Genomic DNA, 24,156 nt, shown 5'->3' with positions numbered 1-24,156 from the left:
TGTGAAGCTAAACCACTAGCCATGAACATAAGCCAGGGCCTCAGCCGTTCCTTGACACTCCGTGTCGTAAATGGCATATTGGCAAGTTTACGCTTCTCCTCAGACTCTTTTAATTTTGATTTTTGGGTCATTTTACTGAACTTTTGTGTTTTGGATTTTACATGCTCTCTACTATGACATTGGGCATCGGCCTTGGCAGACGATGTTGATGGCATTTCATCGTCTCGGCCATGACTAGTGGCAGCAGCTTCAGCACGAGGTGGAAGTGGATCTTGATCTTTCCCTATTTTACCTTCCACATTTTTGTTCTCCATTTTTTAATGTGTGGAATTATATGCCTGTATCAATAGCAATGGCCTACTACTATATATACTGCGCACAACTGAAATGCACCACAGGTATGGATGGATAGTATACTTGACGACACAGAGGTAGGTAGAGCAGTGGCCTACTGTACCGTACTGCTATATATTATATACTGGTGGTCAGCAAAATTATGCACTGTACTCCTACTATATACTACAATGCAGCACAGATATGGAGCGTTTTTCAGGCAGAGAACATATAATATTGGTGGTAACTGGTCAGCAAAACTCTGCACAGTTGTGCTGTGTGCGCGCACCGAAGGCGCGTGCACGGCAAAAAATGGGTGTGGCCATTCAAAGTGGGGGCGTAATACACATATGACCCAAATAGTGCAGTGCCAGATACACATATGCCACCACAGTGTCAGATATGCACCCGCGGTGCTAGATATGCCCCCATATTGCCAGATACACATATGCCCCCACAGTGCCAGAAATGCCCCCACAGTGCCAGATACACATATGCCCCCACAGTGCAAGATATGCACCCACAGTGCCAGATACACACATGCCCCCGCAGTGCCAGATATGCACCCACGGTGCTAGATATGCCCCCACAGTGCCAGATACACATATGCCCCCGCAGTGCCAGATATGCACCCACGGTGCTAGATATGCCCCACAGTGCCAGATATGCACCCACGGTGCTAGATATGCCCCCACAGTGCCAGATACACATATGCCCCCACAGTGCCAGATATGCACCCACGGTGCTAGATATGCCCCACAGTGCCAGATACACATAAGCCCCCGCAGTGCCAGATATGCACCCACATTGCCAAATACACATGCCCCCACAGTGCTAGTGACTAGAGACTGAATAAAAACCATGGTACTTTACTTCTAGACTATGAGTGTTGTTCTGCAGGAGAGGGACAGCAGTACACACGCTGGACAATACAATACTAGGTCAGCAGTAGGCATGTGTAATTTAATATTAGAATGCATTTATGTGGCAGTGATGAGAGAGGGAAAGAAAACTACAGTAGCTACAACATGTCCATCTACACTAACTGCAGCTGAGCTCCGTGAATGTAACTTTCAGCCCCCTCCCGCACTCTGTACCTGGCCTTTGTGCAGGAGCTATGTACCTTAGACGGAGAGCTGCCTGCAGTCCACATGCCGAATTCTTCATCGCTGCCAGGCACGCAACCCCCGACCTCTGATCACAACACAGCGGCAGCCTCATCAAGCACAACGGCTGAACGGGGCTGTACAGATAAGGGCAGATCTTTTAACCTGTTCAGTACAGGATCGCTGCCCTTTCCCTTATCTGTACAGCCCCGTTCAGCTGAGAGATGTGATAAAGGAGTCAGATGGACTGTGTGCTGGGGGGGCGAATGCTCCAATCACCCCCGCTGGATCCACCACTGGCCCCCCGCAGTGGATTGAGAGCAGGGCTTCCGTACACAGCTGTGTGAAAAAAAATCCCTTAAAATGCCCGCTGCCGGGGAGACAGGCGCTAGAGGTCAAATGTGACTTCTAGCGTCTGTGTCCGCCTTGGCGGCGGCCATTTTTGGTGGGGTTTTTTTTACATTGCAAAGTACGGAAACGCTGCCGCAGCCCCCAGCGCGTCTCAATTCACTCACTGCGGGGGCTGCGGCGGCTGGAATCAGTGCCTATGCTTTGGGCCCCTTGACAGAGGTGGGCCCCAGTGCAAGGCACTGCTTGCACTGGTGGTAGTTCCGCCTCTGGTACTGCTATATATTATATACTGGTGGTCAGCAAACTGAGCAAAACTGAAATGCACCACAGGTATGGGTGGATAGTATACTTGGCGACACAGAGGTAGGTAGAGCAGTGGTCTTCTGTACCGTACTCCTATATATTATATACTGGTGGTCAGCAAAATTATGCACTGTACTCCTACTATATACTACAATGCAGCACAGATATGGAGCGTTTTTCAGGCAGAGAACATATAATACTGGTGGTAACTGGTCAGCAAAACTCTGCACTGTACTCCTCCTATATAATACTGCTGGTCCCCAGTCCCCACAATAAAGCAGTGTGAGCACAAATATATGCAGCACACTGAGCACAGATATGGAGCGTTTTTCAGGCAGAGAACATATAATACTGGTGGTCACTGGTCAGCAAAACTCTGCACTGTACTCCTCCTATATAATACTGGTGGTCCCCAATCCCCACAATAAAGCAGTGTGAGCACAGATATATGCAGCACACTGAGCACAGATATGGAGCGTTTTGCAGGCAGAGAACGTATAATACTGGTGGTCACTGGTCAGCAAAACTCTGCACTGTACTCCTCCTATATAATACTGCTGCTCCCCAGTCCCCACAATAAAGCAGGGTGAGCACAGATATATGCACAGGGCCGGCGCCACCACTAGGCAGCTTTAGGCAGCTGCCTATGGGCGCCGGCCACTTGCGGGCGGCAGCTCACGCTGCCGATGAATGCTTCTCCTCTCCTTAAGAGGAATATGAAGAGCATTACTGCGGAGAGTAGCGGAAGACAGTTGCTATAGCAACTGTAACAATATCCGGCAGGGCGCTGCTTACTCTATATGCATAGAACCGCTGTCGATGGGGTCCGTACACTCACACTGTCCGTGCTGGCGGCTGATAACAGTTGGGCGGCTGCGCGCCGCAGCATCCCTTTAGCACGGACAGTGTGAGCGGCTGTGTAACCCATCGGCAGCGGCTCTATGCACATAGAGTAAGAAGCAGCGCTGCCGGATATTTTTACAGTTGCTATAGCAACTGTCTTCCGCTCCTTTCTGTGGTAACGCCCGTCATACTCCCGCCCCGCACCACAAAAACAGACTGCCACGAAGCACAAACTCCCCATGCAATTGTAAGAACTTCACTAAATGTATAAAGGATCAGGGTGGGGGAGCAGTAAATTTATACAGTAAAGTGAAGGGGGGGGGGGGTGAGGGGGGAAATTTAAATTTATAAGAGGTAGAGGTTGCTGGAAGGGGGAAAATAATGACATATATATATAAATATATATATATATATATATATAATACACTAGTTACCGGCCCGTCAAAATGACGGAACATCGTAACAGTAATCTCAGTGTCGGTGGCTGTGTGCACCATATAGTCACCGCAAGCACGCAAAACACTTTAATTCCCCCCGCACAGGTGAGGAGCAGCATTGGTATTTTATTACATAGTGGGTGTTTCTATATATATATATATATATATATATGTATATAGAGTGGTCGAAGTGGGCCGGTATGCGGCGGTATGGCATACCGGCACTTCTCCACAGACCAGGAAGTTGTTGTTTTTTTTTATCAACTCCTGCTATGGCCGATCGTGCTCATGTTTTTTCCACCGCTGCTCCCAGTCACGGCGGTTGGTGCCGGAGCTGTGAGCCACACTACTCCCCAGCAGTTATGGCGGACACACACTCCCCCTCCCTCCTCCAGCAGCCGCTCGTGCAGAGTGCCTCGATTCCTCCAATTACTCAACTGAGCAGCCGCGTCACCATGGGGCTGCATAGAAGCTGGCGCTCGGATCCTCCTGCTGTCGGCCTCCACTTCGGGCTGTGCCTGGATCCACGCCGCGGGACTCCTTTGTTGACAGTGACACCCTGCAGCTCAAGCTAAGGTTGTCTGGACATGGTGGCGGTGAGTGACTGCTGGAGAGCCTTGTGCCCTCCTGCCCCCCTCCCATTCCCCATGTGTGTGGACCCTGCCTCTGTGTATGACACCTTGTGCCCCCCTGCCCCCCCCCGCTGCCTATGTGTGTGTGTTACCAAGTGCTCCCCTACCCTTGTGGCCCTGTGTGATGACAACCTGTGCCCTTATGGTGCTCTGTACACCCCCTGCGTGTGTGACACCCTGTCCCCCATGTTTTGTCTCATACCGTGTGCTATAATGTGAATTTCGGCTCATTCTGTGTGCTATAATGTGAATTTTGGCTCATACCATGTGCTATAATGTGAATTTCGGCTCATACCTTGTGCTATAATGTGAATTTTGGCTCATACCATGTGCTATAATATGAATTTTGGCTCATACCATGTGTTATAATGTGAATTTTGGCTCATTCGTGTGCTATAATGTGAATTTCGTCTCATACCGTGTGCTATAATGTGAATTTCGGACTCATATCGTGTGCTATAATGTGAATTTCGGTTCATACCGCGTGCTATAATGTGAATTTTGGCTCATCCCGCGTGCTATAATGTGAATTTCGGCTCATACCATGTGCTATAATGTGAATTTCGGCTCATACCGTGTGCTATAATGTGAATTTCGGCTCATACCGTGTGCTATAATGTGAATTTTGGCTTATTCTGTGTGATATAATGTGAATTTCGTCTCATACTGTGTGCTATAATGTGAATTTTGACTCATACTGTGTGGTATAAAGTGAAAGGGGCATCAGTACTAGATAGTATAAGGGGTCCTACTACACTGAAGGACAACCCCACCCCCCCTAAGGTGCCCTGGGCCACCTGAAGGCTTAATCCAGCCCTGGTCTAGCAGTTCTTGCGCACCCTGGGTAGAACACCTGTAGCATTACAGCAGCAATCTGTCCTGAAGTTCCCACTTAAGGCCCGTACACACTGGGTGATTTTGAGCTGAAAGCAGGTCACTTTTGGTGTGTTGAGCTGCTTTCAGTTCAAAACCGGCCAGTGTATATGATCCGGCGATGAGCGGGGAGCTGCTGCTTAATCGCTGGTATCACCAGTAGATGAACTGCGGGGTGTGCGGCTTTCCATAGTGTCCTGCTATGCCCAGTGTGTTTGCACCTTAAGAGTCAGCTGGATGGGATGTACTAGATAATACCTGTTTCCTGGGTTTTACTGCATATCCTGTATGTATTAAGACTCGGTGTGTGGTTGGGGGAGGGGGGGGGGGCAGCAGGCTGAAATTTTGCCTAGGATGCTGAGAAACCTTGCTCCGGCCCTGTATATGCAGCACACTGAGCACAGATATGGAGCGTTTTTCAGGCAGAGAACGTATAATACTGGTGGTCACTGGTCAGCAAAACTCTGCACTGTACTCCTCCTATATAATACTGCTGGTCCCCAGTCCCCACAGTAAAGCAGTGTGAGCACAGATATATGCAGCACACTGAGCACAGATATGGAGCGTTTTTCAGGCAGAGAACGTATAATACTGGTGGTTACTGGTCAGCAAAACTCTGCACTGTTCTCCTCCTATATAATACTGCTGGTCCCCACAATAAAGCAGTGTGAGCACAGATATATGCAGCACACTGAGCACAGATATGTAGCGTTTTTCAGGCAGAGAACGTATAATACTGGTGGTCACTGGTCAGCAAAACTCTGCACTGTACTCCTCCTAAATAATACTGCTGGTCCCCAGTCCCCACAATAAAGCAGTGTGAGCACAGATATATGCAGCACACTGAGAACAGATATGGAGCATTTTTCAGGCAGACAACGTATAATACTGGTGGTCACTGGTCAGCAAAACTCTGCACTGTACTCCTCCTATAATACTGCTGGTCCCCAGAATAAAGATATTTGCACTGCAGCCCCCTGAAACAAAGTGAGAGGACGCCAGCCACGTTCTCTCACTATAATTTCCAATGCACGAGTGAAAAATGGCGTCGACGCGCGGCTCCTTATATAGAATCCGAATCTTGTGAGAATCCGACAGCGGGATGATGACGTTCGGGCGCGCTCGGGTCAACCGAGCAAGGCGGGAGGATCCGAGTCTGCCTCGGACCAGTGTAAAAAGGGTGAAGTTCGGGGGGGTTCGGATTCCGAGGAACCGAACCCGCTCATCACTAATATATATATATATATATATATATATGTGCACAAATAAGGATGCACTCACCAGACTTCTCCAGGGTGAAATTGATAGATTTTAATCCAGACAGCACATACTCACAAACAGAAGGTCAACGAGCAGGGAGATGGCAACCTGGTAATCTGGTCTTGACAAAGGCTCTGCTGTGAGCCGAAACGTTGACCTTCTTTTTGTGAGTATGTGCTGTCTGGATTAAAATCTATCAATTTCACCCTGGAGAAGTCTGGTGAGTGCATCCTTATTTGTGCACATGTATCGTGGAACTTTGTTCTGATAGGACCTGTTCCTGGATTTTGCACCCCAGCAACTGTGATTATTAACGACATGTGAGTGCAGCTCTTCTACGATGGATATATATATATATATATATATATGTAAAACACCACATATGTTCTATATGATACAAACACTATAATGTATAATGATGCCCCACTTCCGGTTTCAGATATTGGACCTTACCCCACTTTCGGGACGATAGTAGACAATAACGCCACACTTACAGGATTAAGACACACTGCCCCATTTACGGTTGTGGTTTACTATAGCCCACCAAGACTTTAGTGGCCTTTGTTAAATAGCCCCAGCATCAGGACCATCTGAACAGCGGTGTAGGCCCCTGGGCAAATCAGTGCTCTGGGACCCCTACCCATCCTCTAGCAGTAGGTGTGGGGTGTGCTATTATCTGCAGCTTTGATGTCCCATGGGCATTAGGGTGTGTTTTATCTTCCACTCAGCATGTGGGACCTGGAGAAGTCATTTCTGCAAATTACTCCTTTGCTGCACAGATGGTGGGAGACAAGGCAAGAGGGAGAACACTAAACTGTAGAAGGCACATTGGGCTGGTGAAGGGGCCCCATTTACTTGACTTTCAGGGTGCTGGAAGGCTGATTCCTCTGGTTCTGGGCATAGTAGAGACAAGATGCCAGTGTCCACCAAAAGGGGGGAGACCCAGATTTTGTATTATACCCTCAGAAAAAGTCTGTCAGACAGAACCATAGATAGCTGGCTGGGAAGAGCAATTAACAGGCTTGGCTAAGGGCCACTGCTTTGAAGAAGGCAGATATATCCGGTTACCAAGTGCCGATTTAAAATATCTGGTATCCATGGAAAAAGGGGATCATCAGCTATCATTCTGGTGCCCTTATACTCCTAGGGCCCTTAGGTAACTGCCTATTGAGTCCATACAAAAAGACAGCCCTGCCCAGCATGCCCCCATAGCAGGGCCATATTAAGCCTTGGGGGTGCCTGGGGCACATAAGACAGAGGGACCCCATTTGAAGATGTGAGATGTATATTAAATTGTGCATACCTCCCAACATGTCCCATTCCAGGAAGGACAAAATGCTCTCTACCTATACTTCCCACTTAATATATTATTGGCGTCACCTGTGTTGAGTTATTTAACTGATAAGAAAGGTACTTCAACACTGGTGATTGCGATCATAAATTAAGAAGGAAGAGCATTTTGACTCTCCTGGTGTATATTAGTTTTAACTAGTAGTTTACTAATGTTTGGAAACTGTGTATAGCTCCACATAATTGAAATACAACTATTTTATAAACTTTTCTTGTACTCGAACAAAGACAACTTAACCTTAAAACACACATAGAAAAATAAAATAATTTATCTTGTCACATGCAAGAATAGCAGCAGCCCCTCTACTACTTACACATTGGGACAGGACTCAGGAGGACTCTCTGTTTGTGTCTCTATCTATAGATCAAAGTGGTTTAGTTGCATAACAGTTTAAACAGACTCAGACACCCAGGTGGGGAGGAGAAGCTGGGATCCCTGTGTCACTTACAGCTCTCTCCACCCTTCTATCTCTCCTCTGGTCAGAAACCTCTGTCGGTAGCTCATGAAACATGATATTCCTGTGTCTCTGCCTGCACTGCATACTGTCCTGGTTGCATTCTGGATGCTGGTTCTGCAGCTGCTTAAGAGGGAAAGCTAGTGATGTCAGTGTGCTCTGGCCGGGGGGGGGCATGACAAAGGGGGCTCGGGGTACAGTATGCCCTGCATCCCCCCCCCCCTTTAATCTGGCTATGCCCCATAGCCAGTGTTACAGCGGTGCCAACCACTATGCTGAAAAACACTTTTACTCACCTGACCATCGGAGCTCCCTTTACTTCCAGTCTGCATAGCCACTTCTGGCCTCGGTACATACACTTTCCAGCGGCACAAATATAATGCTAATACTCATCTGAGGATCTAGCTATATCAGCTATCCATGGATATATTATAACCATCCACCAATGCCTGACGTATCTATAAACTTATAGACTTTGTTATATCCAGAGTATGTCCTCTACACAATACTTTTCCTATGTGTAATATCTCTGCTATGTCTACTTTCGAGAATACATCTATACAACCCATTATATCTATTGTATGCATTTTTGCATTTTTTATCCATTTCTTTGTATCTAAGGTTTTTTTGTGTTGCTACTGTATATACTCTTCTATGTACTGTTTTGTACATTTTTTTCTGTGTCCTACATACATTGGCCTAACTATATATTTAGCACCAACCACAGGTTATTTCTGTATAGTTGTACCATATGATTAAATATCTGTAAAAATTTGTAACTTACCACATTTTTGGTGCCTGCCAGGCGCTGATATTGTTGTGATAATTTGTTACTTTTTGTATTTTCTACATTGTATCAATATCTCTTTTGCCTTGAAAAAGATTCCAACGAGTTGGCGGCATTTAACCAGCAATAAAAAAATGTGAAGATCTTTGAAAAAGTCTGGAGAGTGCCTTTTTCCTACATGCAGTAGGATATAGTATTATAGTATTAACTCTCTCTAATATATATATATATATATATATATATATATATTCCCTGGAATCACCCACTGCCTCTTCAGTCACTCATTCCATCTCCATCTCACACTATCTCTCCCTGTCACCCACTTCCTCTCTCCATCACCCCTTGACTCTTCCTGTCATCACCCTCTGCCTCCCCCTGACATTACCCACTTCCTCTAGGTGTAAACCTCTGCTTGTCGCCCACTGCCTATCCCCCGATCACCCTCTCTCTTGTCACCATCTGCCATGTAGCATATTTTATCTTTGCACCTGAGCCTTCCAGTCACACTTTCTGACTCTAGGTGTGTACCTATATAACTCCGCAATATCAACACCTACACTTGCTTATTTTTCAACAGTTAAAATAAACAGAACCTTTTTTTAAGAGATGTGTGACACATTTGTGAAAGAAGATGTTTTTATATATAGTTAGTGGATACGTTTGAAGTTTTTCAAACAATGGTGATAATCATTAAGTTGAGTTTACACTATAGCAAGTACAAAGTGTATGCACGGTCGTCGAAAGATATGAACTTGAGTCAATGGATTTTGAATTGTGTTAACTGCCAATTAGCTTAGTACCCTACAATTAGATTAAATAAAATCAGCAGTATCTTTAGATGCTGGACAATAAATGAAGATCCCAAGATACCATCAGTCGCTTAGCACCATCCTTAGTGAATTTGTGCCCAATCAGGTCTATCACAAACTATGTGGTGGGCAAGAATTCAACACAACATGTATGGGTATTTTCAAATTTATCAGATCACATTATTTATACAGTATATATATTTTAAAGTCTATACACAGGTTCTCAAAGGTGATCCTCAAGGCACCACAACGGTCCAGGTTTTATGTATATCCATGGCTCAGCACAGATGGTTAAATCTAATTGACTGAGCTGCTATTTACTCTAAGTCACATGTAACCAAACATGCATATATTTTATAACCTGGACCAATGTAGTGCCCTGAGGACCGCATTTGAGATATATTAATAAACTCTATCGTTTTTATCTTTCTCAAATACAGACTAGTTTGCGCATACAGAGTTAGGTTTTTTTTTTTTTTTTTTTAGTTTTTTTTAATGTTCCTTACTTTTGTTAGTTTTCTTCTTTTTTCCTTTCAGGGCATAATAGGTTTTTATGTGTGCTATTCTTCTGATGCATCCTCATATATAAGAAAATATGTTTAAATGCAAACACTCAGATTTAGCAAGGCTTGAATCTTAAACACAATTATTTATATCATTAATCATGAATAAGTCAATTGATGATGGCTTTATTTTATATTCAAGTAGTGTGCATTTGATAGCCGATTATTCTTTACTCCTCTGCAGTGCATTTGAAGTGCATTTAAAATCTAAGTAGAGATTCCAACCAGCTATTATACATCTTTTCTGCATTATAAAGTACAATGGACTTTTGAACCCTCATGTTTCCATTTTTAAAGTGTTATATTCAGTGTCTTTTCACTACTCTAAATTATTTATATTTTTCTGAAATATTTAGAAATGCATTTTGTATCCTGCACTTGTACATTTTACAGAGAAATAAAATTATTTGTATTTTTCTGAAAAATTTAGAAATGCATTTTGTATCCTGCACTTGTACATTGTACAGAGAAATAAAATAATTTGTATATTTCTGAAATATTTAGAAATGCATTTTGTATCCTGCACTTATACATTTTGCAGAGAAGTAAATATTTTCAGGTTGCATTTTCAATTTGAAGGATGGCATTAGTCAGTCAGCACTTTGCAGATTTCTCCAATATTCCAATCATTTAAAAACATACACTATAAAAAGAACATAGTGTAATATATTTTATACAACATGTTGTGCAGATAAAATACCCTTAAAAGTATCTAGAAATAGAAACGTGTGTGTACTGTAGTAGATATTCTTCTCTAAAAGTATCAGTTTTGAGTCAAATGTTAGAAATGGCTACTCTTACTTCCCAAATCTTGACATGAGCATCTCACAGATCCTCCAGCAGTAAGAAAACTATTCCTTATGACTTGATTCACTTATTCCCAGCACATAGAACCCCCCCCCCCATAAAATATAGGTCACACCATATATAAAATGCATAAATCTTATTTAACCCTTTCAATCATAGAGGCCACTATAGTGGGCAGCTGTTTCTAAGTCATTATCTCCTATAGAAACTCTCTTTTGACATCATTAGTGCATGGTATCCTCTTCTTTGGGGTGTAGTTTGGTATGCCAGCAGCCTGACCGCCGGCATGCCGACAGCGTGGCGAGCGCAAATAATCCCCTTGCGGGCTCGCTGCGCTTGGCACGGTGGCGCCACGCTATTTATTCTCCCTCCAGGGGGGGTCGTGGACCCCCACAAGGGAGAATATCTGTTGGTATGCCGGCTGTCGGGATTCCGGCGCCGGTATACTGTGTGCTGGTATCCTGACAGTCGGCAACCTGAAGACCACCCCTTCTTTGGACCTCTACCACATTTAGAAGGTACATTATGCCACCTAGGCAACTTTTAAGTCCTACAAAAACAATAAGGGAAAAATAAAATGGCTGAAAAATGTTCACCAACACTGAGCACTTCAGAGATTTCTGTAAAATATTTTTACTCAAAGATAGCAGAGCAAGTAAAAAAAAATTAAATTCAAGGAAAGCAATGTTAAGGGCATAGGGCCTAATTCAGACCTGATTGTAGATGTGCTAACTTTAGCACATCTACGATCAGTCACACAGACATGCGGGGGAACGCCCAGCACAGGGCTAGTCCACCCTGCATGTCAGGCTCGACCACCCTGCACAAGTACAAAGGCATTGCTCAGTGGTAATGCTTTTGTACTTTAGGAGTAGCTCCCTGCCAGAGCAGCTCCTGTGCGCTGGCAGAAATTACTCATCACTGTGAGGGTCGCAGTGGCTGCATGTGACATCACACAGCGGCCCACCCCTTCCAGCGACCGCTTCTGCCTGTCAATCAAGCAGAGGCGATCGTAGGCCTGAGACAGCCGTCGGCTGTCTAGCATGCGCTGGTGTACAGCACTGCACAGCACTGATCAGGTCTGAATTAGGCCCATAATGTGGTAGATGTTTTGATCAAACACTTTTTTTTTATGTAAATCCTATGTCCACTTAAGTGGATATCATTCAATACAAATATCTATACTGTATGATAGGCTTACCTTGGAACATAGGCCTAACCTAAACATTTTCCTCACATAGCAGTCATGTGCCAGGTTTGATAGCTGATAACCTTATATGGCTCATTATATACTGTATGATAGCTTAACTTTTATACATTTTTAATTATTTCCAATTATCTGTAGTAGCAGCAGTGGCTGTAATGGCAGACACTTTATAAGTATTGTGTTTGTTTTTTTCAATGCATCAAGAGCATGAAGCAGCAGAGTTAAGTACAGAGTATTATAACACGCACATTGGGGTTGTGGATCTCTGTGTATCAGTGTGTTTCAAAGTACTCACACAAATGGAAAAACAGGAGCTGGTACATTTAGATGTACTGTCACTTTCTTGATGTGACTTGGCATGGCTGCTGAATCAGATGTCTGGATTTATTTACAAGAATCCTTTAGATTTCAAAGCATCCATTACTCAAGCATTGATCAAAGCTGGTTCTATGAAGGAAGGTTGAAGAGGAAGACCAAATGCAACACCACCTCCATTGAAACACAGGGCCATGTCAAAGGCATACTTTGAAATCAGGATCAGTATTGGGATATCACTGGCCAAAGCTTATGAATGTAAAACATGCTAACAGTTGCCATGCTGCAGTGTGACTAATACCACTTTTCCACTGTTGTGAATGCACAAAACCCAGGATTTTGGTCAGTGGAAATAGAGACTACCCAGGATTAAGTTCCGGGTCCCTGACCCTGCTCCCGACCATGTTCACGAAGCTGAGACTTGGGAATTTGCCAGATTGAAAAAGAATTTGTCCAGGTCGCATTGGAAAAGGGATATAAGAAACATTTGTATGCAGTGTCTTATCCTGGGTGCTTTTCCAGATTTCATACTAAGCATTAAAATCGGCTAGAGTGCATGAAAAAAGCTTACTTTCTAGGTGTGAATCAAACTCAAAAGTAAATGAAAATATTTGTGCTATACATAATGAGGGCATATTTGTTTCTGAATCAATATATCCATAAATAGGCATACCAAAGTTATTGTTTTTAACTTAGAGGATTTTTTGTTTCTGGAGAAAAAATACAGTACGCAACATAGGGGGTCATTCCGAGTTGATCGCTCGCTAGCAGTTTTTAGCAGCCGTGCAAACGCATTGTTGCCGCCCACCTGGGAGTGTATTTTTCACTTTGTAGAAGTGCGAACGCCTGTGCAGCAGAGCGCCTGCAAAATCTTTTTGTGCAAAACAAGACCAGCCCTGTAGTTACTTATCCTGTGCGTTGATTCTAACGATGGAGGGACGGATTTTGACATCACACACCCGCCCAGTGAATGCCCAGCCACGCCTGTATTTTCCCCGACACACCTGCATTTTTCTAGGCACTCCCTGAAAATGGTCAGTTGACACCCAGAAACGCCCACTTTCTGTCAATCACCTTGCGGCCGTCTGTGCGATTGGAATAGTCGCTAAAACCAGTGCAAAACCAGAATGGACTTTGTAACCGTATGACACGCGTGCTCATTGCGGTAAATAAGCATGCGCAGAAATGCAGATTTTTTTGCCTGATCGCTGCGCTGCGAACAGCGGCAGCTAGCGATCAACTCGGAATGACCACCATGATAAGAACATTTGTTTTTTCATTTTGTCTTATTTTTTTTACAAGAAAAAATCAAAAACAAACAAACATTTAACACAAATATTTGGTCCCCTTTTGATATATGCAAAACCAGGAAATTGATATAATCAGGTGATCAGTGATCATGCTTAGTGAAAAAAAAGTGGCTTCAGAAAATTGGGGTCTTACTACACTTTTTCTGGGTTCATCGCATTTTATGCTTTTGAGCTCACCATATGCCATCAGACCACCCCACATGCCCTACACACAAGCCACTGTACATTTTGGGACATAACACCTTTTCAATACTGACAATGCTTCTAAATACACTGTCTTGCTCTTACATTGACAACAGATGCAGTGCTGGGGTTAGAGAGAGGGTGAAGAGTAAGACAGGTAGCATTTGGGAGAATCCTGTGACAGCTTGCGCAGCACTGGCGGTAGGCAGCACTTGGAGTAGAGCTGGGGGTTGAGGCAAGGAGCAACAGAAGTAGGGAGGGGGTAGAGGAGAGTAAATGTATGCAGTGGCAGCAGGCAGCAGTTGGGGCAGTGCTGGGGACAGGTAGCAGTTGGTGCAGTGCTGTAGGCAGCCAGCCATTGAGGTAGGCAGAGAGTAAGAGTAAATAGCAGAAGGGGCAGTACTCAGGGCAAGGAGTGGTTGGAGTACTGGGGACATAGGATTAAAGAAGAACTAACAAAATGAACAATAAAGTACATTTGAGTAATTTTCAATAGGTTTATATATTACATCTCTCTGTCTTTTGATGTTCTGCTTCCTGACTCAGCCAGACTCCATATTGACTATAATAGTCCCTACTGCACTGTTCTTTACTTGCTACTAGGTCTGTTTAGAGAGGAATGGAATAGGTGTAACCAAAGTATTATAAACAATTTTTCTCTAATAAATTAACTAATTGTCCTCCACTCAAAACAATATTTTTTTTTCAGTTGCATTTAGCTTTAAAAGGTGTGCAAGGGGGAAAAATCTATATGCCTGCATGAATACAGGTTGAGTATCCCTTATCCAAAATGCTTGGGACCAGAGGTATTTTGGATATCGGATTTTTCCGTATTTTGGAATAATTGCATACCATAATGAGATATCATGGCGATGGGACCTAAATCTAAGCACAGAATGCATTTATGTTTCATATACACCTTATACACACAGCCTGAAGGTAATTTTAGCCAATATTTTTTATAACTTTGTTCATTAAACAAAGTGTGTCTACATTCACACAATTAATTTATGTTTCATATACACCTTATACACACAGCCTAAAGGTCATTTAATACAATATTTTAAATAACTTTGTGTATTAAACAAAGGTTGTGTACATTGAGCTATCAAAAAACAAAGGTTTCACTATTTCACTCTCACTCAAAAAAGTCCGTATTTCGGAATATTCCTTATTTCGGAATATTTGGATATGGGATACTCAACCTGTAATTTGTATCTGTACTCTTTGTTTCATAGTCAACACTATTATTAATGCGTACTTGAGCAAGCTTAATTGTTGGTGTTAAAAGATGCACCTTAAAACAGACATACCCTCAGCTTCACATACAGCAAGAAGAAATCACATGAATAATATACAGAACATTAAATCAGTGCTCATTATGTGCAGTGCATAATGGCCCAGTATTATGCATTGATTGCTATTGATATTTAAAAAAGGTTTTAATAATGTGTTTTAGGAAACAATGTTGAGATTTGGAGTTCGAGAACAGATTTGCTCATTGATCAATTTGATTTACACTTTGCCACAGGCTTGCATTGCATCCCCTTTTACAGTACATCAAGGTACCCTGCAGGGATATCCTTTCTTGTTTTTGCTGTGTAATGTATCTTTAGAGCCTTTAGCCATTGCCTTTAGACATCAGAACTACTTTGAAAAGGGAGGTCAGGTTCTAAACCGAGATGTTGCAGATGGTGATCTCTGTGTTACCTGAACGAGCTATTCAAAACGCTTGGTGCCTTTTCAGGATCTACAGTAAACATTTCTTAGATATATATATATATCCTCTAATACTGTATCTGATCTAAAACAGCTTGCCACCAGAGCTATAGTTAAAAATATCTAGTAATCCTAAAATATATTTGTAGGTATATGTAAATGCTAATACATCTATTTAATCACTACAGTTTACACCAGTTATATCGAAAGTGTGTATGACCTGTACATGTGGAAATCTCTCCCTTTTGTCCATCAGAGCTAATTCAGTTTTCAAAAATAAAAAACACCCAACAAAACATTTTGTTTATATTATACACCCAAGAGGCTTTCTTTGCTACTAAAATGTAGGGACACAGTGGGATAGCTGAGTGATCCATAAAAATATACTGTACAGTACCTAGGTTCTTGTGGAGTGGATGATTGCATTTCACATGATTACATCCGCAAGGTGAAGAAAGATCGCAATCTGTATGTGAATGTCAGAATTCTAAAATAAAATGACTATTTTGAGGGTATTTTAGATGGACAGCGGTCAATCGTTCCGCATTAGAGACTGGTGCTTCAATTTTATGCTTGTTTGTAAAGGGATGCAGGATCTCAGCTGTTGAAATCCAAATCGTCAAAATGCTGACAGTGGCCTCCTGAGGGTCAGATTTCCATCAGATGCCACTGTCGGCATTCTGAATGTCGGAATTTCAACCACTGGGACATCGATACTATCCCATTTAGAAATATACTAGCAGTGCCTGCCTACCCATCGTTGCCAAGTTATTATTAATTTTATTCATTGATGCCGAGTGATTATTAATTTTATTCAGTGATGCATTTTTTCTTTCACATTTTTTTAGTTCACTTGTCTGTCTTAATATCTTCCAGTTATTTATATGAGTAATAATTATTTTATCAGTGAAATACATTTGAAAAATGAAAACAGATATCTTAAAGTGCGAAGATGTAGTGATATGAATATTTTTAGTGACAAGACAACAACGTATGCATGCATAGGCAGATTCGCGGAAGGGTGGGGGGGGGTTTCAGCATGTACCCCACCTGCCATTTAGGAGAATTTCTTTTTTTCAAGTGCAGCAACAGCGTGCAAAGACGCGCACCAGTACTGGAGAGGGGTGCGCCCGGGCAGAAGTCAGGGACATGCAGGTGACCAGCAAATGGTGTTAGTTTCTTAGCACACTACATCACATGGCATTGACTGGTGCACTACCTCCCCCATACCAGTGCATGCCTTTGCACACTGTGTTGCTGTACTTGAATAAAATAAAATTTCAATTTTAATAAATGACAATGGTGCCTCATTACCCATGTGTGTCTGTAACCCCCTTCCCCATTACCTATGCGTGGCTCTGATCCAAGCTTTTTCTGCTCTGTGGCACAACAACAGGGACTATCCGATGCACAGCTTATTTTATTCGCTAATTAGCCAAAGAACACGATAAATAGATGTTTTATAGCCTATGTTACTTGAAGGATCTAAAGGAACATTTCAGTAAAACCCGATCAAAATCTGTTTAGTTGTTCTTGAGTTTATTGCGAACATACATATATATATATATAATATATATATATATATATATATATATACAGTATATATATATATATATATATATATATATATATATATATATATAGCAAACAGGTCCGGCGGCACTCAAGCAGACTGATACAGGTAGTAATGCAAGAAGACTTGATTTATTCCATCCTACGGCGTTTCGGGGCTATACCCCGTCGTCAGGGACAAAGCATTATACACACAACACTTAACAAACTGAGCTTAAATAGCTGTACAAACATTTGTTACAAAGCATAATCGTGCTCACCTGGCTCCGGCGTGCGGCGTTCGTCAATCCCGCTCACACACTCCTGTGGACGCTGGAACATGACGTCAGCCGGTAACGCCAGTGCTTTGGTCACATGACTCAGGGTCGTTGCTAGGAAACGCTATAAACATAACATACTTAATAATGGAACTATCGTCCATCCTTAAACCCTACTAAAAACACTAATGACAAAACCCTCTATCTAAACACTTACTTAAAATCCTGTGAAACCACCACAATGTCATCTTTACACTATTTAAAGATATATGTAATAACTTAGATCCCACTTGGATCTGACTTAGTGCCGTCCTTATTGGCTGCATTGTATTATACATAAGGATATTAACCCCTTGCCAAAATCTCTAACACTTGGTGACAAAGGGTGACAAAGGGATGTGTTTGTCCCGAAACGTTGGTTTCTATGCCGTGAATTTTAATACACTTGCCTGCTGTAATAAGACCCCGAGTGCCGCTGATTGATTTATCGCTCTCTATATAGACAGATAGATAGATAGATAGATAGATAGATAGATAGATAGATAGATAGTTAGATAGATAGTGTGACAGGGACAACATGCTTTCACATTAAGTTAATGTAGAGCAGCAGGTGTGTACAAAGTTAGAGCAATAAACAGCATGTTGTGATGAGATCCAGTACAGGTTTTACTATGATCAGCGGTAAGCCACGAACAAGGCTAATTGGCAGCTCGTGACATCTTCCTTTAAAGTTGTGTCAGGGCTTCCAATGGTGAACCAGTCGACCGGATGAAAGGCTGGGGGTGTGGGGTTAAGATAGGAAGTCATATGGATATGTTATCAACTTGCATGTGAACTGTAAACTGCCATGCTGTGAAGTGTATGCTGTCTGAAGTTTACCTGATGCTGTTTACCTGCCTGAGAATAAAGCAATTGCTTGAACCTTTTAATCCAGCATATGTGATAGATAGATAGATAGATAGATAGATAGATAGATAGATAGATAGATAGATAGATAGATAGATAGATAGATAGAGAATATAGATATAGATAGATGTGTGTATGTTTTGTGTGCATATGGTGTGTGTGTGTGTGTGTGTGTGTGTGTGTGTGTGTGTGTGTGTGTAACCAATTTAACATGATAGCTAATAGTAGAATGATGTGTGTGTATATGTGGGGTGTGGGATGATAGATAGACAGTGTCTAGTTAGACAGTCAATAGATATACACCGCATGTAAGATAGACATTAGGTCAACAGGATCAAAAGGTCGACATGACATAGGTAGACAACGTCAAAAGGTCGACAGGGTCAAAAGGTCAACACAAAAAGGTAGACACAATTTTTTCTCTCGCATTTTTGTGGTTTGTGTGGATAGTTTTGTCAACTGGGACCCTCAGTTGTAGAAAGGCATACCATTGCATCCCCCCTTTCTGAAGCTTTCACTCTATTACATTTGGCCCATGATGTTTATCTATTGACTGTCTAACTAGACACTGTCTATCTATCATCTGGATCCCGTATATGTGTGTTGTATGTATATGAGTGATGTGTGTGTAAATGTTTGGTGTGTGTAGCCAATTAAGATGATAGCAAATTGATTCACAGACTATGTTACACCATAACGGCTCAGTCTCTAATTTGTAGCATAAGAGCCTTCTACTTGTTGGCCACAAGATGTCCTTTCACCATTTTTTTTCTTTGTTTGCTAAATATCCAATTAACATGACAGTGAGATGTTTCATAGCCTATGTTACTCGGAGGATCTTGAGGAACATTTTGGTGAAAACTACATCAAAATCAGTTCAGTAGTTGTTGAGATTATCCCGCATATACATACAAATGAACAATTATAAATGCACAGTTATATATAGTAATATAGACAGCATGACCATCAGTATAAGGTGTATAGCCCTGGTGCCCTCTGTAGGTTACCCAGCAAGGGTCCAACAAAATGCAAAATGACCAGCAGCACTCGGGTAATAAAAACATCTCACAGCTTCAGGTTATTAGCAATGTTTTGTTAGTTTACTCAAATGTCATCAGGTCATGCCTTGATTACGTTAAACTAAAGAAACTTTGATATTTACCTGAAGTTGTGAGACATCTTTATTCCCTCAGTGCTGCTGGTCATTTTGCATATTGTTGGACCCTTGGCGATAGATAGATAGATAGATAGATAGATAGATAGATAGATAGATAGATAGATATGATGAGCTACTTTTTTAAGCAAAGTGTTGTAGACTTAGTTTAATTTATAAAAAAAAATCAAATTAAACGAAATACAAAAGTTCTTCCTCAGGGTACTAAGAGTGTTGGATCTGTTAGTTACGTAATGGAAATATCAACCCATATGATCTTGCATTATCTATTTTATACCGCTCACCAATGCATTTAGTGTCACTTAGTGGAAATTGACTAGAGAAAAGCAAAACCTTGGTTAGACAATAATAGTAACAAGTTCAAATTACCTACAACATTTTAATAAGGATCTTAGGTTTTATTTTTTTTAATTTTTTTAACAGTGTTCACAGTAAAAATATGTGGTTGCTATTTCAGGAACCGGGATAAAATATTCAGCAATAGAAAAATTGCCAGTACAGCGCATGCTTATTGTTACTTGTACGGGAAGATCAAAATGAGTTTTTGAGCCATATCTTGTCATTATGTTTTTAAATGCATAGATCATTTTTGCTGCATTTAATCTCAACATCATAAGGTTCAATTTCCAGCACAATCAAAACAGAGACTAATAATGGAATCAGTGAAATAAAACTTTCTTTCTTTGGTGGTTGTTTTATCTCTAGCTCACAGCTGTGGATGCGGATGAAGGTCTTAATGGTCAAATTACATATGAAATCCTTGCTGGGGGTCAGGGGAAGTTTGTCATTAACAGCAAGACGGGAGTCATCACCGTTGCTCCAGGAGTCACGCTGACAGTTGGGGATTCCTATGCGCTCACTGTAAAGGCCTCTGATAATGCTCCTCTAGCACAAAGAAGGTTTGTATGAAAATAATGTGTAGTGATTATTATGCTCTGTAGATAAGTCCTAGTCTAAAAAACTGCACCCCCAATTTAGTATTGCTATATTCACATTAAATCCAATGACCATTTAGCTTGATCTGACAGTTTCATGAAGAGTCCAAAGCACTTTCTTGTATAGTTACCAAATTAATAGATTGAAACAAACAAAGCCAGACCTAGGCATAGGCAAATTAGGCAGCTACCTAGGAGCATTCAATGCCAGCCTGGTGCCAGCTCATCTTGACAGCGTCAGCTACTGTAGGCATCATGCCGATGCTGTCTGATCTGATGGCACCTGGCATCTTTACATTATGCAAATAGTATCACTGTCCCTCCCTCCCTTCCTCTGGAAGTTCCAGTCTCCCAGAATGTCAGTGCCGGGGGGACCACCTCATGCTGCATGATGCCATTGTGTATGGCATTATTGGAGTGTCCCCGGAAGAGAAAGGATGGAGGAGGAGCATCCCTCACCTCTGTGCTGCAGCCTGAGCCTGCCGGCCGGGAAGCCAACAAACCAGCCAACCACTGAACCTGCCAGCCAAACAGCTACCAAACTAGCCAACCACCGAGCTTGCCAGGAAGTTACTGAACCAGCCAGCCACTGAGACATACTGCAGGAGGTAATGGGTGTTGTGCTGGGAGACTGTAAGAGGTGGAACTAGCGGTGGTGCTAGTGGGCAGCAGCCAAAATTTTCCTAGGGCATCAAATTGGTTAGGGTTGGCTCTCTAAACAAACAGAACATATATTGTAAAAAGCTTAGCCTTTGTACAAGCATGCTCAGAGAAGTACTCATAGGATGTGTATTAACAACAAATTGGATGTACATTTAATAAACAAGCAGAATCAGGTGGAATTATGAGTAACTCTTAACTGATATTGCAGGTTAGGCATTAACTGGATTTAATTTGAAGCTAATGTTAGAAGTAAGGAGTCAAATTCTTCTGAAAGGATTCAAGAGCAACACTTGAAAGTCCATGGTATAACATACAGATTTCTTATCTCCAATCATGCTTAAGTTTTTTTGGTGACATTATGATTTTTTTTTTTTTTTTTTTTTATTATTATTCTTAGGAAATGTTTTGCTGCAATAATATGAAATTAACCTTTGGTCTGAGATGGACACAGATGGCTCCACAGACGCAGCTGCTGAGTTGCTGAATCAGTGATGGACCACAATAAAATGCTAATGCAGCATGATGCTTCTTGTGTAAATAGAGGCCTCCTGCATTCTTCTGTGTTTCGCTGCTGCATCCAAAGATGCAGTCATGCTTCAGCTTAAGGGGCACTGCGGCTGATGATGCAGGACCTGATCTGCACATCAGCAGTTCAGTAATCTTCAGGATGTATGTAAACCATTCGTTGCATATATCCCTGAGTTAGCCCCATTGTTCATATAATGCCAGGATATATAATTTCTTGAACATATGTATAATATCCAGAGCGAATAACAGATCGGCACGCTATGTTTATTTATTAAGTGAAAGTCTGACTATGTTTCATTGTTTACCACTGTATGTTAAATATAGAGTTATATCTCATTCTTAAATGGAACCCTTAGTATAGTGGAGAAGCTTATTAGCTTAAATTAAAAATTATAAGCAATGTCTGCAGATAATCTTTATAGATAATAGACAATATGATTACAAAAATAAAATAAAAACCAGCAGTTGTGCTGTTATTCATACTAATGGTGCTTAGTTTTCTGTTGTGTATGGGGATTACTTGGACCTTTGTGTTATATTCCAGATGTTCTGAATTATGCTATGCATTATACTGTACATTTACCTACATTGCCATGTTTCCTGTTAATTATAGGAGTTCCATCACTACAGTATACATTGAAGTTCTTCCACCAAATAACCAGAGTCCTCCACGCTTTGCTCAACTGATGTACAGTCTTGAAGTCAGTGAGGCTATGCGTATAGGGGCTGTTCTATTAAATCTGCAGGTAATATCTTTAAACTCATTATTTCTTTATTTATTTTTTTTGAACAGTATCTTTTAGGCAGAATGCTAACTCTGCCTTGGTAGCAAAGATGTTTTATAATGTTTATGAAAAGAAGTGTCTTTATTGGTACAATTGAAAACCCCATTAGACGGATATGGCTGTTTCAAGTCAAAAAGTTAAAGCACATAAAGTAAAACATAAATATAATCTATTTAGGCATTTTGTGTCCATGATTGTTATTCTTAAATGAAGAATATCAGAGACATGGGAGTGTTTTTAAAGACAATTTATAAGAAAAATAGTACACATTTCTGATAATTTTGGCTCACAGAGCTGTGTACAATATATTCTTATAAAGGGATAAAAAAAACTGTATCCACCAAATAATAATAAAAGGATCTGCAAATAATTACCTTTACATTTTTCTAAAATATTTTTTTATTCTGTTAGAATACTCTAGGTTAGTGCTATCTTTTTTTCTTTGGGAGCTCTTCTCTGCTCTACCTGTGCTGGTCTGCCGTTGCACTGCAAAGACTGGCAGTAAGCTCCAATTGGCTCATCGCTCTGTCCATTCATTGAATGAGCCTAAATTTTGACAGACTATGGCTTTCCAATGCCAAAAAGGACCTTTAACTGAAGGCTCCATTCTCCATCATGGGCATCTCCTCTCTAGTCCTGAAGAGCACCTTCTTTAATGGCAAGATTTCTGACATTTACCTCCTCAGGACATGATATATTGGTAGTATCTTTCACGTCAGTGGTTCCCTCTACTGCTCACACAATGATGGATTCTCCTGGGGGTGCTCTACAGTGATTGGTGCTGACCCTGCTTGGGCACATTTTCACACTTAGGCATTTCCTCTTCTAACCCCATTGTCCCTCAAAAGAGAAGAGTGGAGGCCTCTTCTGAGAACTAGGTTGATCCTACTGAAAATTTGCTATGGTGCCTTGTGATACACTTTATTAAAGCAGTAAGCAAATGAAGTTCTTGAAATTTGTATTACTATTTAGGAAGAGCACCTTAGTAATATGACTACAGATGTGTACAGACCCTTGTGTTTCGGTTTTGGTCCCAATTCATAATTGTGTTTTTCTTTTGAGAAAACCACCCTCAAGTGCTTTGGTTCGGAATTAAGTTTTGGTTCGGTTTTGGATTCCTTTAAAATCGATAAAAAGCAATAAACACTGATAAAAAAAATCAACAGGTAAAATCATGTAATTTGGACCTGTTTACATGCAATCCAAAACCTGAGTTCAGTTTTTAAATCCAAGTTCTGAACTCACAACAAACCCAAGCTGTGACTTGGTTCCACTCGGAACCCCAAAGTGATTTTGAACTTAGACTCGATTCAACTCAGAACCTCTAAGTTAGGATGTGTTCATATTTCAGGAGCCACACATCTCTAAATAGGACATCTATAAATTAATAGCTTGGCCTATAAATGTGCGTTATTTAGATTACATTAACTCAAGTTTCACTTCCTATGATATATACTTTAATAAGCAAAGCAAAACTTCAGTTGTTTGTCTGGAAAAGCCTGTTAATTATGACAGGTTGCATGCTGTTTCTGTCAAAGTTTTATTTGCTATTTCTAAGAGTTTAGAAACAAGATAGTCATTTTATTGGGCTGAAGTTTCGTACTAGAATGTTTGACTTGTATTTTTATTATTTTGATTACATGAAGTGTGGATGACCTGATTGTTTTCTATGTATTTCCACACTGAATGGCTT

At 41.5% G+C, this 24,156-nt stretch overlaps 1 protein-coding gene across 2 annotated transcripts in view; it reads left to right on the top strand.

The window, feature by feature from the left end:
* PCDH15 (protocadherin related 15) overlaps window positions 1-24,156 on the top strand; it is a 2,278,876-nt gene that overhangs the window by 1,454,995 nt on the left and 799,725 nt on the right. For both annotated transcript variants that reach the window (XM_063961739.1, XM_063961738.1), the window contains exons 15-16: window positions 20,258-20,451; window positions 22,292-22,424. In XM_063961739.1, coding sequence (XP_063817809.1) covers window positions 20,258-20,451; window positions 22,292-22,424 — 327 coding nt within the window. The remainder of the gene's footprint in view (window positions 1-20,257; window positions 20,452-22,291; window positions 22,425-24,156) is intronic.

The sequence above is a fragment of the Pseudophryne corroboree genome, chromosome 3 (genome assembly GCF_028390025.1).
Source record: "Pseudophryne corroboree isolate aPseCor3 chromosome 3, aPseCor3.hap2, whole genome shotgun sequence".
Lineage (NCBI taxonomy): Eukaryota > Metazoa > Chordata > Amphibia > Anura > Myobatrachidae > Pseudophryne > Pseudophryne corroboree.
Note: the sequence above shows the minus strand (reverse complement) of the source record. Positions and strands in the feature narration are given on the sequence as shown.